Below are 20346 nucleotides of genomic sequence, written 5' to 3'. Positions count from 1 at the left end.
ACTGTATCTATAGTAGGTACTGTTCGTTATCAAATTTGCAAACGATCAGTGTTTTAGATAGAAATAGTATAAAAAGTGATAAAAAAAATTTTAAATACAAAAATACATTCTGCGTGACCAGAATTGTCTTCAAGTCCACCAGGAAACACAATATCCGATGAAACAATATTTTAGAATCCAATAATAACCTTAAAATATGTTCGCCACACTAAAACAACAAAACGGAAATAGGAAAACACAAAACAATTAACATTACGCTTACCTACATTCAACATTGCGCTGCCGCATTCAAAACAAGCGCGGTGCAAATGCAATTTAACAAAAATCTAAACAAAAACATCGGTTTCGCTTTAACTGCGCTCAAATAAAGTTAAAAAACGGTTTAAAAAACATATCGTATCGCTCGCTCGGATCGGCGACACCACCTGTCGCCAGCGAAGATATAAATTTAAAAAAATAATAACAAAAAGAGTGAACACGTGAACGTGCATTAGACCCATAAAACATACGGCCGGCTGAAATATTCCGGTACTAACTGAATAATAATGAATATAAACGTACTTTAATGTACACAACGCCTTATCGTTCCGATCTATTTTTATTATGCAATAGCACTCCATGCCTTCAGTGGCGAGTACATGATTACTGATTAGAGTTTTGCTTGATTTTAGCGTATAATTGGTTTTTTAATTAGCTGCTGCTAGAGTTCACGCTTATTTATTTTAACTCCATATATTTAGATGTTTTACTATCGACTCTATATTTATAATAAACAAACGTAATCCTCTTTCATTTTTTGTTCTTTTATAAATATTTTCAAGTAGGTAACTATGAGCTTTACCAATTCTACTAATTTTTTCCTCCTCAATAATATATTATAGGTATCATAATCTATACATATCCAAGCATCTCTACATCCCAAATCATATTTCTAATTACTTAAAATAACGTTTAATCTATTATTTTTATGAAATAAAATAAAATAGCCACAAACACAAATCATCAAAGCCAATTTAATAGACCTCCGCGGCTCCTGCATTAGGACTGGTTTAATGCAGGTCGCTTCCTCGATAGAAAACCCAGCTAAAGTGCTTTGACTTTTAGCCCGTTTAGATAAATATTATTTAATTGCTTGATATTATTTATAGTCGCCATGTTGAAGTGGCTTCTGTTAAAGTAATGATAACGAAATTTTATAAAACGATGTTGTATATTTAAATATACCTATACTATATCTAACCTAACATATGTGTTTTACATATGACAATCGTGGTCGATTACATCAGAGATTACATAATATAAATAACTTAAAATTATTTAATACTAGCGGTCCGCCCCGGCTTCGCCCGTGGTACATGTTTACGTTTTCTCTACATAAGATCCATCCTCGTACTTCAAGAAATATAATAAAAAAAGAATTATCGAAATCGGTTCAGCCGTTCTCGAGTTATGCGCTTACCAACACATTTTGCGATTCATTCTTATATATATATATATGAAGATACACAGAATTATTTTACGCACCGAAAACTTGAAAATATTTTATTTATATGCGAATTCCAAAAAAAAAATAAACTTACCGGGTTTCGCGACAGGAGTTTTGAGATCGTTGTTTGTCAACTGAGGGTTCTCTTGCACCTATAAATTACATTATTATTAACATCAATATGATTAATTTAATTCTATACTTTAATCACCTTAATGGTTAACAATATTAAGAAACTATGCTATAATGGATCAATCAAAACAGAAGCAATAATCAAACAATCATACAATTTTTTATTAACTACTATTCAAATTGTCGTAACTCCCACTTTAATAAACAAATCTCTCTTTTAGCACAAGTACAACTAATATAAGAACATTAGATACAAGCAAAAACTAACCTTATTCGTATAGGGGTTAAATATGAATTTGTTCTCAGCCTCCTTCCTTGGTGTCGCGGCGATCACAGACAGCGGGGTGGGCAATGACTTCATCTCCTAAAACACGACGTATTGTTACCAATAAATAAATAATTAACTAGTTGAAAACTTAGTTTATTAAAACCTTGGTTTAATATTTAATTGGCCGTATATTTTAACCATTTGTTTGAGAGCTTTACTAATTATAAATTATTATGTGTTACAATATGTCTTATTTAATCACTTTTACATGCAAGTACAACATACTTATGTTTTATGAGAAACTTCAACATTTAAAATATCGGACTCAGAAGACAGACGGACAGCGCGCGTTTATAGAAAATTGCAATTTAAAAATAGTCTTGATTTATTTTTATTGTAAAAATTATTATTAAAGTTTCTATTTTTAATTTATTCACGGAGTATAAAAATTACTCAACGAATATAATTTACGAGTTTTTGTCTTGTGAGAATTAGTCACAAGACAAAAACTCTCTGGTTTCAATTAATATTTAGGTATATTTAAGAATATTTATTAAGTATAAGGAAAGGAAACATACTTGAATACACATTTTAATTATTTGACCATACTCCGTGGCACAGTATTTTTTTGACCCTTCTTTTGCGACAGCCTAATTTTATTGAATGAACGTATGGATATATACATGACAAACGCAAGAGTAAAACTCCCATGAAGCTCACTATCATACTTTTCGAAAAAATGCAATCTGAATAAAAAGTACCGGTTATTTATATAATTCAATTTTTATTTTTTATTAATTTTTCTACCATTATAACACATTTTTTTGCTTTGCGAGCGTCAAGGCTAGCCATAGGGCCAATTTTAGATCCATTCGGGGAAGAGCTGTGACTTCGCAATTTCGAGATAATCGCATAAATAACAAAATTTCATTTCTTTTTTTGTGACTGAACTTTTAAGAATTAGCAAATTATTTTTACTTCAAAACATAGTTATATGTATGGACTACTTCTACAAAAAAAACCAATTGCGAAAAGAGCGGATTTCGCGAGATATTAATTTCTGAAAAAGTACCGGTACTTTGACGATTTTTTGTATAAAATCCACAATACAAATTGAACTTACCTATAGAGTTGCGTTTCTCAGATGACGGAATACTACAGAAAATTTGATGAGATATATTGTTAGTAAATTGAAGTGTCTATAACATAATATAAAAAATAAAAAAGTTATAAAAAAATGATTTAAAATTAAACAAAATTTCTTTATGCAGTAAAATTACATCATTTACAAATTAATCTTAATTATTTTTTTATTGATGTTGTTTAACGTTTATCGCGACATAAGGTGTTATAATAAAAATGTTTTTGCTTTAAAAGACTTTCAATAAATTCTCTATTTGTTTGGTCGGATGACATTTAATTAGATAAATAAAAATAAATAGTTCTAATTTTTTTTTATTCAACTCATCCATCAATTGAAATTGCTTTCTCGGGGCACTAGATAACAAGATTACGACTATTTATTTCAACTTATTAGTTGACATTATTGACATTATCAGTATTAAAAAATTGCCTTTGCCCTCTGCTGTTATTGAAATGTTAAAACCATTTCAATTCAATGAAGAAGAGGATGAACCCAACGAAGAAGAATCTTATTGTACTGAAATTGAAGACAGTTCACTCATTCTAACAAATGAAAATGACGTATTTTTAGTTTAGACATTTTCACATTTCATTTCACTCCCTTAGCTACATATTTTTTCCTGCCAAATCCAAGGTCAAGTTTATTTTAATAATTTTACAGACAAGGAAACTTACAAATTTATGTGATCCTCTTCATAGTATAATGTGGTATAAGTATATATAAATAAAGAAAAAAAATAGTAATTGGGGTACCTACTTACCTTTATATGAAAGTATGAAATAAAAAAATTGATAAAGTGTGATTTAGGATTTTATACAAAAAATCGTCAAAGTACCGGTACTTTTTCAGAAATTAATATCTCGCGAAATCCGCTCTTTTCGCAATTGGTTTTTTTTGTGGAAGTAGTCCATACATATAACTATGTTTTGAAGTAAAAATAATTTGCTAATTCTTAAAAGTTCAGTCACAAAAAAAGAAATGAAATTTTGTTATTTATGCGATTATCTCGAAATTGCGAAGTCACAGCTCTTCCCCGAATGGATCTAAAATTGGCCCTATGGCTAGCCTTGACGCTCGCAAAACAAAAAAATGTGTTATAATGGTAGAAAAATTAATAAAAAATAAAAATTGAATTATATAAATAACCGGTACTTTTTATTCAGATTGCATTTTTTCGAAAAGTATGATAGTGAGCTTCATGGGAGTTTTACTCTTGCGTTTGTCATGTATATATCCATACGTTTATTCAATAAAATTAGGCTGTCGCAAAAGAAGGGTCAAAAAAATACTGTGCGTGGTACCAAATCGAAATATTTTTTTTGACCATACTCTGTGGTATCAATTAGAAATATTTTTTGAGTAGTAAATTTTACAGTAATAATTTATTTATTGTCTTACCTTTAAAATACTTTCTATAGGCGGTTGACTGCTGTCGATGGCGTTCTGAAAAATACATACACAATTAATATTTTATTTGCATATACAAATTAACTTTTTACAACATGTTAATAAGCTTAATGGATTTTTAATCGCATCTAAAGTAACATTCATAATTTATTTTCGGTCAATAACAAGTGTTACGTATACAAGTTTGAAGAAATATGATAAAATGTATCCTTTTCTTTTCTTAAGTTAATTACTATCTTACTCTCAACTGTTTAACTGATTCAAAAGTTATTTTAATAATTATTCTTCAAGCTTACAAAAAAGCAGCTTAATAATAATTTTACTCCGCAACAAATCTATTTACGCAACCCAATGGTCAATAATTCGCTAAAGTTCCAACCAATTAATCAAGTCCATACAAAAATAGTATTGTAAATGTCGAATCTTATTTAAAACTACATCCTTTCAAGTCAATAATAGCGTGGCTCAATCACTCAAGGATCGCTGTATCTGAATGAAATCTATCATCCGAGACCTTTCCCTTACACATCGCACGGCAAGCATATTGTGTTTCGTCGCCCCAGCCCAATATTATTATTTGAGATTATTTGAGAAATAACTACGCGTGGGCGACATCTTGGGCCTTCCGAAACTCGCAACTTTACGATTCTCCTAATTTTCCCAACAACTTTGCTCTCAAATTATTCATTACGTTTCCAATAGGTTACTTGTGAATGGCTTTTAAACTAGCGACTTTTGATTTTCACGTTTGAAATCTAAGCTTAATTTTTCTTCGGATTTTAATCGTCCTATCTTATTTAGGACAAAAGTCGTATATCTAGGTAATGTTGTATTTGAAATGAGTTCTTAAATAAATATTCTATCCTTTATTTACGTTATCGCTTGGAGTAAAAACTCTAGACTGATATTAAATATCATAGTCAACGAATATATATCTACTTAGATATAAGTTACTGTGTAGATTTATTCTTTCAAATCATATTATTAGCACCATAAGCATAACTCGTTGCGCAAATTTTCTCAAAGTGGAAAAATTGCGAAAACATTCATTTTCCTTCCTTCCTCAAACGTGAACGGTTCTCAGAATGTCCGTCCTACGTCCATTTAAACTCGTGACATCATCAAAGAACATATGACAGCAATTGTTTCCAAGGTACACCTTATATACCAATATGAGTAACCTTTGATATTTCACATAATAAATCTTAACATGATTATATCGATACAATTCACTTATACTACCGAACACTATTGTTCCTTAGGTTATATTATCAAAGTTCAAGTTAGTGAGGAAGTTTATAACAACTTACGTTTCTAAAATAGATTATCGGAATATATTTAAACTAAGTCGAACTTAACAAATATTATATTATGTACTAGCTGTGCCTTGCGGTTTTACACGCATTGCTCCGTTCCTATTGGTCTAAACGTGATGATATAATATAGTCTATAGCCATCGATACACTGAAAACATCTTTCAAATCGGACCAATAGTTCCTGAGATACCTCTATCCACACTTCGCAATTTGTTTTATATTTCAAACTCAATGTTATAGTAAAAACTAAATTGAATTGAAAGGTGACCTATCCCTGTAGGTACTATCTATGTATCCTTATAAGTTCTATTGAAAAGAGACACGCGTCTCTAGAAGGTGTTCGCTTGGCATTGAAGTTATTTCTTGATTGATTTATGTGTCTCTGGCCACTATTATTATCCGGTATTTATAGGTAGAACAAGTTTGAACTTTCATTGATTTTAAATCGGTTCAATCAGGTTTATTTAACAACAAAAACAAAAGGGAATACAATAATAACTCTGCAAGATGTGAAGATCTTATTGTTTCTAAGCTGTCTCTACCACGCAAACTTCGGGTACGATAGTATTGCATTATCACTTGGGATAATTATGACCGATTCTTAACCACAAAAAAAAACAGGAAATTATATACCCACGAAAAGGAAGTAAATTAATATTATAGAGCATTTTTTAATACTTCCTACTCGCTATTCTCTCTGCTATTTAAATTTTAAATTATTAATTATAAGAGCTGATGAAATTTATGGGAAGCATGGTTATTACTTATATATAAAATTACGACAACTTCCGACTTGAGACCGTTTATAGTCGTGGAAATAAAAAAACCAAAAGATGGCTTATAAACGATTACAATTACAATTAATTCATTTATAATATTAATGGCGTAAATTAAGTTTCTGTGATAATTAACGTAAATAAATGTACATGTAAAAATACACACTCGCATGTTATACTTATTATAATATGAAATACTTTCACACCACGATTTCCGCAAATTTGAATGCCATATTAACACCTCTATATATGTAACTATTACATGGTTACACATAGTTTTCCCATGACGCTAGAACTTTAACTGATAACTATATCGGCAAAGGCATTGTGCCAACATCTAGTTTATAATCCGAGCCTTTCAATTTACTCATATAAAAATACTATATACATGTTATTCTTCGAACAACTTGTTATTTCGACCCACTTTCTGAGATATTCTGTTCAGATTGGGGAAGGTTTAAATTTTAAAGGGATCGACTTTTTTAAAGTTTTATTAATATAAATCATAGTTAATGAAATACATTATGTTTTCATGATAATATTTCATAAATCTTCAATTTTATTTTAACCAAGATCAACCATATAATTATTTGAAATAGAAATAGGTATATGTATTTGGCAAAATATAAAGAAAGTCAACGACCTTTTTTTTATAATTTATTAGCCTGACAACTGGTCAACTAATCTTTTCCGAGAAATCAAAGAGGCTTGTGGGAGTAATAAGATAATATTTTTGGTAAATATAATATGTTTTATACAATTGATAGATTTTTTTCTGCCAAACTGTGATTGATATTAAACATATTTAGGGACGTTCTATATTATTATTTTATTTATAAGCGAAAACAGAATATTATGAAGGACTTTAATTAGAAGCTTTATGTTTAATCCTCTCTTATTATAATAGGTTCAATTTAGCAAAAAAATATTCGTTTGCGTTTATTTCATTAACGAAATTTATGGTTAGACAGTCTTGTAGGAATTTATATCCAACATCTTTATAGAATACATATTTAATTTAGTTACCTGTGCTGGAAAACCGTTTGGTATCCGTAGAGGCGGTGGTCTGTGCGCCGTCGGCCCCGTCGAGCTGGGACCTTCGCTCTGCAAAAAGATATTATTTCATTTACCAATTATATATTAACTAAATATACTAATAATTTTGATTGCTCAATAAATAATTAATACTTCTCTACAATAACATTATATTGTCATATTAAAATGTATTAAAAATCTCCACTAAATCGAACTATTAACCTAATAAACTGTCAAACCAACCAACCCTATACACTATACAGAAAATGTCATATTTCCAAGTCGCCATAAATAAGTCCACAGAGTACACAAGTTCAAACAACGCGAAGCTAATAACTTCAGTTCCCAACTATACTTCCCTACAAAGTTTCCTCGGCTGGATTTATGCGCTTCGCCGATTTCTATATAATAAAAAGTGCTTCTTAGGATGCGCTAAATAAGCGCTTAACTAGGGAATTATATGCACGGCGAACTAACTTTGTTGCGTCAAGTACTTGTGGTTTACTTAATTATTACTTGGCTTGCTTAATGAAACGATCGAGCACCTACGTACCTACTTATCAATATATCGTTATGTATTGAGAGCCTACGTGATTAATAAACTCAGTTAATAAGAACACGCTTTAATAAGATACACTCATTTTTAACCGACTTCAAAAAAAGGAGGAGGTTATCAATTCGGCCGGTATGTTTTTTTTTATGTATTTACACCGATTACTCCGAGGTTTCTGAACCGATTTACGTGATTCTTTTTTTGATCGATGCGGGATGGTGTCGAATTGGTCCCATAAAAATTTTATTCGGATAGGCCTAGTAGTTTTTATTTTATGAGCATTTTTGTCTGTATTTGTAAATGTTGCAAGTGCAAGTTTGAAGTCGGTTGTTTTTAACGCAGTTATATAGACTTGTATTAATGTATTGTTATTGATCCTTGATAAGAGTAAAAAGTTTGAACTTAATCGTTCAAAATCGAGTCTAAAGGAGTCGATTGCATACAAAGCTACAAACATACAAACAACGTACAGGTGCATAATCAAAGCGTGCTAAACATAGATATTTTTATAACATCCAATTAATCTTAGCTCTGTAGGTGTTGTGTGGAATTAAAACACCCCTTACATTTCTAAGCCCGAGTAAAATTAGCCACACATATTCTGTTTTATCATACGCAGGGTCTATTCAATCTCATACAAAAGATAAGTCGTTAAGAAACATTTTCGTGATGCTATTTTTTCAAGACTTTCAATGCCCAAGAAAAGACATACGACTCATGTTGAATGAAATTTTAATTAACATTAACCGAATAGCTAATTTCAAGTGACTTTATCGAAATAATTTATGATCTTTTGTAATAGATAACTTATACTAAGGAAACATTACATTTTTCCATTATTAAAGAGATTATTTGTTTATTTTTAGAATCAGGATAATTTTTTCAATTTGCGAGAATACTGTCTAAACAAGATTCGTGGAATAAAAGAGCTGGCGATAAATAGGTATATTTATATTAAGACAATCTATTTTTACTAGATAGTTTTCATTTTCCTGATTAACATATAAAAGAGCCTGGAGATCATTTCTAAGGCTTGTAATATTATTCATTTTATATTACCTTGTTGTAAGGGTACGGTCGATGGTGTATCCGACCATTTTGCGGCGCGTGCGCAGGCTTCTTGAACTCGCTTTCCCGCCTCGAAGGGTGACCTGTAACAAGAGTAATTATCGATTTATCTTATTTAAAGATTTATAATAAATGTATTATTTATACTAATAACTCGAGTTCATTTTATTACAATTTAACATTTACCGAAGTGTTATTCAGTAATCTCGCAATAAAATCACTGAATTCCCACATAAATTATCAACATCATTCGATCAAAATATTAAGCAATGGCAGCAAGAAATCGGAAACGAAATTTTCCTCAATTTAGTAAATCTAAAAATACCATATTGCCAATCCCATTTCACATAAACACATTCGCAATTTGTTAACTGCAGATACATTAATTACCATTCGCTCTATCACATAAAATTACACTTTCAAATTGCCCATTAAAAACTCATAGAGTATAATTCTATTTCAGAGGGAATTATATCCTATCCTACTATTATTATAAATGCGATAGTTTGTGAAGATATGGATGTATAATGTATATGTTTGTTACTCTTTCACGCAAATACTACTGAACCGATTACAATGAAATTTAGCACACATATAGAGGGTATTTTGGATTAACACATAGGATAGGTTTTATTCCGGAAATCCCACGGGAACGGGAACTATGCGGGTTCATGCAGAAGTCGCGGGCAAAAAGCTAGTTATTATATAACCACCAGTTTTCGATTTGATTTCTCACAGATTATGTCGGTTCGAGTTCGCATTTTTAATCGCGTTATTTTGTGTACCGTGAGATGAGTAAAAAATCATGTGGAATCGGGCCAGAGCATTTTACAGTTGCACTGTTTGTTATTTCACCCGTCTGATTTCATTTTTGGGAATGCTTGAAAAAATATCATACAGGCGATTTGGTAAATTGTAATGAAAGTTTAAGAATTGTTTGATTATTTATGAGTTTTAGTTAACATTTTTGAAGTCTACTACTATGTTAGCATTCACAGTTACATATGAAGGTATTTTGAATAATTGAAAACAGAGTTGCAAAACTAAATTATTAGATTTATTCACGATTAAAATACTTAAATACACGAATATTAAGAATAATCCACATACAATCAACCAACATTAAAAATCCGTTCTTAACCGAACATCGACCTATTTTACACTTTGGTGGCAAAAAAAAGCTCGTTATCAACCGTTCCATAAGACAAACGGCGCGTCAATTGAAACTGATCACGTGTATTCTTTACGATAATACCACGGGGTAGGGAGGTGGGCACCCCTCCTCCCCCCACGGGGAGGTTCACGAGTATCACTTTATAGATATAAATTGTGCCCCGAATAACTTTTATATTCGAATTCTTATTAAGCTTGTGATCATTGAAGTTGATCATTCAATATAAGTTTTATGTTAAATGCATTCGCTTTTTAACGCTGTAGTTGTAGGACAGAAACTTGTATCTGTGCTTTTAACATAATAATACAATATACTATTTGTTAGATCAATAACTAAATATTGATTAAGAAATAAAATGTAACGTAGTTGTATTTAATAAATAATTCAGTGTTTGTACCTACTAAAGGTTCTCGATTACAAGTAGATTTCAGTATTCTATTAAGATTTAATCGCTTGACGAAGCCAGAATATCATCAAATTAATATGTCGTCCCTATAATACAATCTACACCTGTACATATGTATAATTAAATGACTATATAATGAAGTGTATATGTTGTCTGTGTGTCACGAAATTTGGATCAACCTTTTTACGGTTATAATTTATTGTGAACAAATAAATTTGTATAAACCTTCGCACACACGAACAGTCACAGCAGCTAGTAGCCAATTAATAGACTCAATAAAACACACTGCAACGAAAACGTTCCCACTATTTCCAAACGTGTAAACAACGCCTTATCAAAACATAATAACACGCTTCCCATAAAACTATCAGACAGCCAACGGACGTTCCCGCGAACAGATAAAACTGCGTCATATAAAACTTTAACTTTTACTTGGATAATCAACTTTATGCTCCCACGTTATATTGCTGCACGACCGTCTCTTTAAATTTTTTAATTTCTTCAAAAAACAATCAAAATAAAACTTTACTCCTTATGTAAATTATTAATGTATATTTATCTTTCTTTTACGTCGCAATAGAGCCATTTTTGACTTACGTTTTGTAGCTGAAGATAGTTAGGAAGCTAGAGTGACATAGGCTTATTTTTACCGAAAAGAAACATCTTATTCGCACGGTCATTTCCTTCGATAACACTCGCGAAGTCGCTGGTGGAAAACTAGTGAATTGATAAATTAATTGTACGTATCAAACACTCAAACTATGAATTAGAACTTCTAGTTTGATTAAATAATGTTGAAGGTATTGTTAAATGCACATACTAGTTTATTCTCTCGGGTCGCAACTTCCGTTCTGTTGGTCTCTGAGAGGGATATAGGAAGCGCTTGTGTTTGCACGTGTAGCTTTCTATGTCATAATATGTATTCTATGTAGTTGTTTAGTCTACGTTAAAATTGGCAGTTTAGTTAACCGAAAACTAGTCTGTTACTTTGAAAAGCTTAGCTCTATCACGAACTGATTTCCATCACGAACGTGTACCTAATTGTAGGTAGGTACTTATTTTCATAATCGTACAAACTAAAAAATACTACGCTATGTAAGAAACGCTACATTCTGTTATATTTTCAATTCTAATTTATATAATTAAAAAGTTAATCATCAATCAAGACACCATTCTCTTATCGTAAAGCACTCGAGGACTATAATATGTACTTATGTACTTACTTTTTGAACCCTTTATAAAATAATCTATATGCTCAATTTATCCCAAAACAAGTTATCCATATCTATATCAAACTATATTTCATCTATTATTAAATAATTATCTATTCCAACACTTTCACCCACACACCCGCGTCCCTACCACTAACGCGTTATTATCACATGCGATCGCACGCCATCAATACGTTTTATTGCTTCGTTTATTTTGTTGTTACCACATTCACACAGTAATGAAGTAAAAGCTATCCCTAAAGGTTAATTACGTAACTTATAACCTAGCCTATCTTACCTACTCGTGTAAATTGTAATCGATATTAGTTAAAAGTTCGCATTGAAATATACAATCAATCGTATTCACTAAATGAATTACATAATAAGGTATCACGTTATACATTCGCAAATATCTTTACTAACTAAAAAAAGGTCAAATTGAAATTCGTATATAAATTAATAAAACTTTTAAACTCAATTATATCCTTTATCAAGTGCTCAATTCACGATTTAATTACACGCCGATCATTGTGAATGAAGCTCGTTATTTTATTATCGAGATACGTCCAACGGAGGCGGCCGAAAACTTTGTTTATAAAGTTGTTCATAGACGATAATGCAGGAATGACATGCCTTTACGTGACTTGTCATGCTGCATTAGAGACAAAAAAAATCAAATCATGCAATTTTTATTTGCATCCAGCAATAAGGTGCTTTTCCACCAGAGATGTGTGAAGATGCGCAGCGAGGAATGTGTTTGTAAAGAACCAATCATATCGCTCCATTAGCGTTTGAAGTTTGAAGAGATACTGTTGGTTCTTTACAAACACATCCCTCGCTACGCATCGTTCTACATCTCTAGTGGAAAAGTAAGTAGTCTAATATGTATATGACAGGCAACGATCTAAACTATTATGCTGCATGTCAGTCATGCAGGATAGAACGTACTTTACATGTCATTTTAAACAATGAATTAAACGATCATGCATGCATGCATGCGTTACGCATGTCATGCTACAGTACCGTCTAGGCCCTAGGGACTACATTATCAAAGTTCCTACCCACCTTAATCTGTTTACTGTTAAAAATCAGTTCCTAGCTGCACACTCGAAACCCCAATCTCTTTGTGAATCCATTTTAAGCATCGTTAAACTATTTTTATACTTTTTGCGCGATCCCCTCGAGCATTAGTTTGATTTTAATTAAGTCCCGATTTCTGGTAATTGGTTTTTGTCAAGATAGTGGCCTTTTGATTATTTTATTGCGGCGATTACTGTTATGTTTTGATGGATTAAAATCCTGAAATATTATTGACTATTAGTTGTCCTACTATACCTTTTTTATAGCTGTAAATTTTATGGCATGTCATTGTCTTTATTTATATATGTATATGTATTGCACAACAAGCAAAGCTATTAACTTTTATTACTACAAATTATTCCATACTTATTAATGTAAAATGCAATATTAATTATAGGTGATATTCGTCATTCGTCGTCAAATAAAGCGCAAAAAACAAACAGCTTTAGGTCTTTACAACATCAATAACATATAATTAAAAGCCAAAACGAGTAATCGGATAAGTGACAAGACGGACACCTTAAAATCACCGCCAATTCATTAACCCCGGAACAAACACTCTCCATTCAATAACAAACAAGAAAGCCAATGAAACGAGTTAAAGAGTTAAAAATACAAAAATACACGTAAACAATTGCGGAAACAACCTCCGCGATCGAGCGACAAGCTTGCGCAGGTTTAACGACACGTTCAAACGTATTTGAGCCGTTTAAAGAGCGGCCAAGTGCGAAATGGACTCGCTACACTAATGATTCTGTACGAAGAACCTTAAAAAAACAACTACAAAAAAATAAGTCAATATTTGATCGTGTTAACCGTTGCTTAACCACAATGTTTTATTATTTGTTGTTAGAGAGGCAATAGAAACACATATTCTTTAAAAATTACAATTATCTAACTATTATACATATAAACAACTATCTAACTTGATAAACAGACAAACAGTGAAGTCAAGTAATAGGGTCCCCGTTTTTCAATCATTGGATACGGAATCCTAAAAAGCATATAAACTGTAGGAATGCCTGAACATCGCAAGCCAGGTGGAGGCACTTACGCGATTGCCTCCCGCCAACAATACGCGATTTTCTTTTCATTTCATACACACCAACTATAATAACTACATATATATAATCTTGTATTGTCTGTGCACGAGCCTTTAGCCTCCTGTTGGGGTCACTTGAGCGTTTTATGATTCAGTTGGATTTTACTATCAGCCTAATAAAGGAACTTTTCGTTTTCATATATAGGAACCTGCGTCATATCTTTTCTAGGTACTTTGTAACGTTACGGATGGAACTGCATTTTAGCTACATGTTATTTTGATTGGCTCTATATGTACATAACAATTGAAGATTAAACGTTACTTTATTTTATTATTCAACTTTTTTACATCATGAACCTATTAACATCGTAAATATTTTCGCTCCTCTATGTTAAAACAAAGCAAATGAATATATTTAAAAATACACGACTATAAATTGGCATTTAAAGCAAACGAGCTGCATAATTCAAACATATCGGAGCTTTTTAACAAAATACGTAATTAGTAATTATCCTTTCGCGTCGCTAATCACAATGAGCATATTTAATTGTATACAATTAGGTATTACGAATGTGGCTCGATGTTTCTGTAATTTCAAATTGGTACGTAAAAAAGACGTACGAGGGGGAGGGGGGGGGGGGCGTAGCGGGTCGAGGGGGGGTTATAAAACAATGGTAAACGCTGGCCAATGACACGCGCTGATCGCCGGCCGTTGACACGTGCGCGCGCGCAACGTATGCACATATGTTTTTGCGGCAATTTCGATTGGTGAAACGGCCACAGTGGACGCTTTTGATACATTGGTATGTTTGAAATGATCGCTGTTTTATTGAATTCTACATTTGTCTCGTAACTCAGATAAATAAAATTTAAATGTCATAAACATTAAGATGATTCCGTTTTTTGTCCGAAAATTGAAAAAGAGCACTTTACACATTCTATATCAGGACCAACGTTTTAACACTATTAAAACATATCGGAATTTATAAAGCATTTTAATTACCAATATCAATTAACATGCTCTTCGACCGATAACAACACAAAGTACCTAAACACATTTAAAAGTATAGTCATTCGAAATATCGATTAATTACACGACTACCTATTACGAATAAACTACATTATAAAGGTTAGTGGAGCTAATTAAGCTTCTCCTATAGGCCATGTCGACCAACCTGCTTATAGAGCCACCAACGACGAATGCTATTGCCACTCAGGACATATCTTAGCCACACAATATAATTGACACCGATCTGTACGCAATAATTAACTTCGTAACCATCTGTACGTGTAGATACACGTACAAAAAACAAAGATTTGTTTATTTATCTGAAGTTGGCTGATGCAATGTTCTGTATAGTATGTTTTGCCTCAGTAATTCCTTGTATGTCTTCCATGCCGTATTTCCGACTACTAAAGTTATGTTTTCGAGAAAATAAACAGAATATTTCCTAATACGTTCAGTTGCTGATTGTGACAAATATAAGAGCAAGATAATTATTTTAAAATTGGTCCTAATTACGATTAACGATTTCAAAAAATAACTGCAACACATATCTTTCAAAGTCACCTTATAAGCTTACACCAAATGAAATCTATATTAAAATTAAATCATGACAACCAACCAACCGAGCATATTTAATAATTCAAACAAACATAACCTCTATAATAAATCGTCTAGCTGTCTAGACAATTGAAAGTTAAATGGCATCATTACACGCTATTAAAATAGCTTTTTGCGTAACCTACAGATGTATCCAAACCTTATTGGGAATAACCTCTTGTATCATGAATATTTGCCGTAAATAGCTTAGCCGTAATGATCGCAAAATGTAAATTATTATACGCGAGAAATTCGCGTCTTAATTAACCGAACAGTTGTTTTTGAACGGAATAATTAAAGGTCTATCTATCTGCTTTGGGAAATATAACGGAGGGTAACATTCATTTCATATAATTATTTAAATACTTTTGTTCGTTTAGTTCATTGTTTTATCGATGCAAAAAAGTTTTCTTCATATAATGATACTAGCTTTCCACCCGCAGCTTCGCCCGCGCAGTCATAGAAAAACCCGCATAGTTCCCGTTCCCGTGGGATTTCCGGCATAAAACCTATCCTATGTACAGGGGTAAAAAGTAGCCTATGTCCTTTCTTGGGTATCAAAATATCTCTAGACCAAATTTCATGCAAATTAGTTCAGTAGTTAAAGCGTGATTGAGTAACAGACAGACAGACAGAGTTACTTTAACATTTATAATATTAAGTATGGATATAAACAATCAGGAATAACATACTTCTTTATATGCTTTATGTTTAATATATTTTTTCTACTTCACAACGATCGAAGTATACAAATATATAAAACAATATTCTTCATTAAATTGCTAATCTTTGCCGTTTGTTCTATGTAAAAGCAATACTTCGATAGAAGGCAATACGAAATTGATTATTCATAAGCACTTGTAAAAGTTTACATGAATAAAAAGCTCTTGAGTTTATGACTCGACTAGACAGTACCTACTTGTATTTATTTAACACAAGCCGCGCGTACCTGGGTATAATTTATATTATGAAAGCTTTTTGCAATTGTATATTGTATTATATTTTGTATGATACTATAATTGCGAAAGTAAGACTGCCTGTGTAAACAACTTGAATTGTTTAAGCATGAAGAAACCGATTTGGATGAAATTTGGTACTTACAAAGATAATTGGAAACCTGAGAAAGGACATGAGATATTATGTCGGAAAATTACGCGCGACACATAATTATTTTGTTCCTCGAAAGCTATATGTAGTCAGTTTCGGAAATTATGCGTCTTTATTTACACAAATACTTTAAAAAAAGTTAAAGGTCTAGTTGACAATTTACTTCATTTCAGAATCTACGCAACACCAAAACGCGGAATGCGCCCGAATGCACGGCGCACGCACGCACTCCGTGCGATCCGCAAGGAGGTCAATGTGATCAGCTGACGCGACCTTTCCTCTTCCACGAGGAAGGCAACAGCACCACCCCGGTAGATACATTGTGGTTAAAAGTATAGCATAATATAATGTCGAATTTTTTTAAGAATATAGAAAATAGTTAATTCGATGCATGGCATAAAACTAAACATTAGATATCTATAAAATATTAATTACTAGTTTACAGCCCGCGGCATCGCCCGCTTTGACTAAAACCTAATAAATTATATACTAAAACCTTCCTCTTGAATCACTCTATCTATTAAAAAAAACCGCATCAAAATCCGTTGCGTAGTTTGAAAGATTTAAGCATACAAAGGGATATAGGGACAGAGAAAGTGACTTTGTTTTATACTATGTAGAGTACCGTAGAGTTTGTTTTGTTGAACGGAAAATTCTTTTAGAGTTAGATAACATTTATCGATGAGGGCTATAAGGCTGTTTGTTTACAAAGCAAATGTTAAAAAAAACTACCGATTTTTAAGTGTTCACCGCTGGAAGCAACTTACAGAATAACTACCTCGAAAAAGCTTTTCGCTCCTTATAAAAGTAAAATACAGGGTACAGGACTTAAATATTGAATTTGATTATTTATTAGTTTCTACCTCTAGATCCGGGTTACGTTCCCACACTCGAGCTTTTATTAACCGATGTATATTTTCCCACGTGAAATAATATAATTGCTATTTATTGCATATAGGTAATTTGAAATTAAAAAATAAGGAATATCCTAATATTTTTATACTTAAAAATTTTAATACTTTGCGTTTTTACTATGCATGAGATTCCAACTATAAAAATACTTTGAACATAAATATTTTTTTTTATAATTATAAATCTGATAAATTAATCCATTGTTAAAACATAAATTAATCTGAATGTGGTTATTAAAATAAAAATCACATACAATAATAATTACAAGCGAGAATTTGTAATGATAATTGCATACAAACTTGAATACTTTGAATGTTATATAATTTAAGGAAAATTTGTTTGTATATAACTCACATAAATTAATTTATTTTTTGAAGTTATAAATTAGATATAATTACTTATACGTAGAGAATATGTTAGTGTAAAAAATAAATAATTTAAGACATATTTAAAAAGATATTTATCAATATTTTCAGTATTAAAACAATTACAACATATTATTCTTAAAATTATTTTTAAGAATATTAGGTTGTAATCCTTATTGGCAATTTGGTTTGGATCAACAAAATCACAAAATCTTATTACATGTAAAGCTGTTGGATTACCAAAAATAACTAAATAAATAAAATAAAACTCTTTCGATGTGTTGTAAAATGGTTGCTTTATTTTATTCGTACAATAATTATATGAATTAATCAACCTATAGTCTTAAAAGAACATATATCAGTAAAGATTGCCAACAATAACTAACTGTCATACAAACAAATATTGTTTAAAATATTATGTATTCCATATTTCACATTTGTACGTATCTTAGCGTCGACTACTGGATAGCTTTTAAACTTTTCCATTATAAAATACAGACTGCGGCGTCGGTATTTTATATGCAGACGATTGTCTGCATAAATACAATAAATATACATACAACACTCCCTACTTATAAACCACAGTCTAAGCCAGACTTGTTTATTATTTCTTGTTAAATCCAAGCGACACGTTTTAAGACTTCAAGAGGAATATTTAGTGAAAATCACTATTCATTTTATAACTGTACGTGTTATTTCATATCGCGTCAACTTTATTTGAATTTCAAAGGGAGAGCTTCGTAATAATTGAATAACAATTACATATTAACGGCTACAAAGGTATGATAAAATATTTATTACGTTTCAATTACGAATTCCTCGCGCGGTGCACATTTTAATGTACATACTACAATAAATACAAGATCGCCGAACCCAACATTCGACCTTAAAAATGCCACCCAAAATACCTTGTCCAAATATTAATCATTACTCGTTTTATTACCGCAAGTCTCATTTACAATGACATTTAATACTTAATTAATAAAGTGGTAAATTTAATGACTGTCTGTTATTTAATTTTTACGAGACGCAGATATTACTTAGTTATAAATCGCGAGTCCTCGTGCATTTAAATTGCGTTGCAATTTTCATTCCGCTTTGAAACTTATTTCGCCCACGCGAGTGAAGTGTCGCTTGAAACAGATGGTACAATGCTGTTGCATATTATTTGACCTTTACTGATGACCGTCATTAGCTTTTTATGTTCTCACATTAACTGTACTTTAACACCTCATAATGTAAAAAAACATGAATTCAATTCTTCAAAAATTTAACATGTAATGTAACAGAACAGATTTTATAATACACTAGCTGCGCTGTGCGGTTTCACCAGCGTGGCTCCGCTCCTTTTGGTATTAGCGTAATGATATACATAGCCTTCCTCGATAAATGGGTTATCTAACACCGAAAGAATTTTTGAAATCGGACCAGTAGTTCCTGAGAGTAGCTCGTTCAAACAAACAAACTCTTCAGCTTTATAATATTAGTACCTATAGATATAAACATTCCACCATGAGTACTACAAACGATTATACGCAAGCATCCCTTCGTACGCCACATCTAACTTAGAATACAATGGAAACACAGCAAACACATAAATAACTTCGCGATTTGCGTATCGACATCGCTAGTTGAGATTTATAGAGAGTGCTTTAGTAACACGTTGAGCGTTCACACAGTGGCGGGATGGCACCAGCTAGCTGTTATATTATGTGGTTATATACAGATGTTATATGTCCGTAGATATTTAGAATATGTCACAGCGCTGCGGAATCGACAGATGTTATGTATTTCAACTTACATAGTTACAAGTGAAGAGATAAAGTATTGAGTCTGCTTCCTTATACCGTGACACAGAGTTGTAAGTTTATAGTGTACCTAATTTTTATACAATTTATGGCCTATTAAGCTACGAGAATAATTAAAATTGTATCAACATTGCATGCGCTTTCCACTCATGAGATAAAGGTACAGAAGTAACATCTCAAAGATATACGATATAAATAGATAATTAGTCTAACGTAGATAGCCTACCGAACTTTATCTAAAAAGTTATAGAATATTATCACTTTCTTATTAAAATTTCATCAAATAAATTATCATAAAGGTCTGGTGACTGTATCATGTCTATACAAAGCTCAGCTCAATTCCCAGTTGTAACAAAAAGGCGGCACTTAGTGCGCAGACGGCCGATAACCTATTTATCCGAAACGAAAATCCAATTCGACAAACAGATGGGAAACGGGAAATATCTGTCATGA

General features: G+C 31.7%; 1 protein-coding gene across 1 annotated transcript in view; it reads right to left on the bottom strand.

The window, feature by feature from the left end:
- Positions 1-1542: 1542 nt before the first annotated feature.
- LOC123701157 overlaps positions 1543-20346 on the bottom strand; it is a 171193-nt gene continuing 152389 nt past the window's right edge. The window contains exons 5-9 of the mRNA XM_045648553.1: positions 9177-9268; positions 7556-7633; positions 4429-4473; positions 1887-1982; positions 1543-1638 (exon numbers count right to left, since the gene is read on the bottom strand). Coding sequence (XP_045504509.1) covers positions 1543-1638; positions 1887-1982; positions 4429-4473; positions 7556-7633; positions 9177-9268 — 407 coding nt within the window. The remainder of the gene's footprint in view (positions 1639-1886; positions 1983-4428; positions 4474-7555; positions 7634-9176; positions 9269-20346) is intronic.

This window comes from Colias croceus, chromosome 21 (genome assembly GCF_905220415.1).
Source record: "Colias croceus chromosome 21, ilColCroc2.1".
NCBI classification, from domain to species: domain Eukaryota; kingdom Metazoa; phylum Arthropoda; class Insecta; order Lepidoptera; family Pieridae; genus Colias; species Colias croceus.
This window is presented reverse-complemented; position numbering and strand designations above follow the sequence as displayed.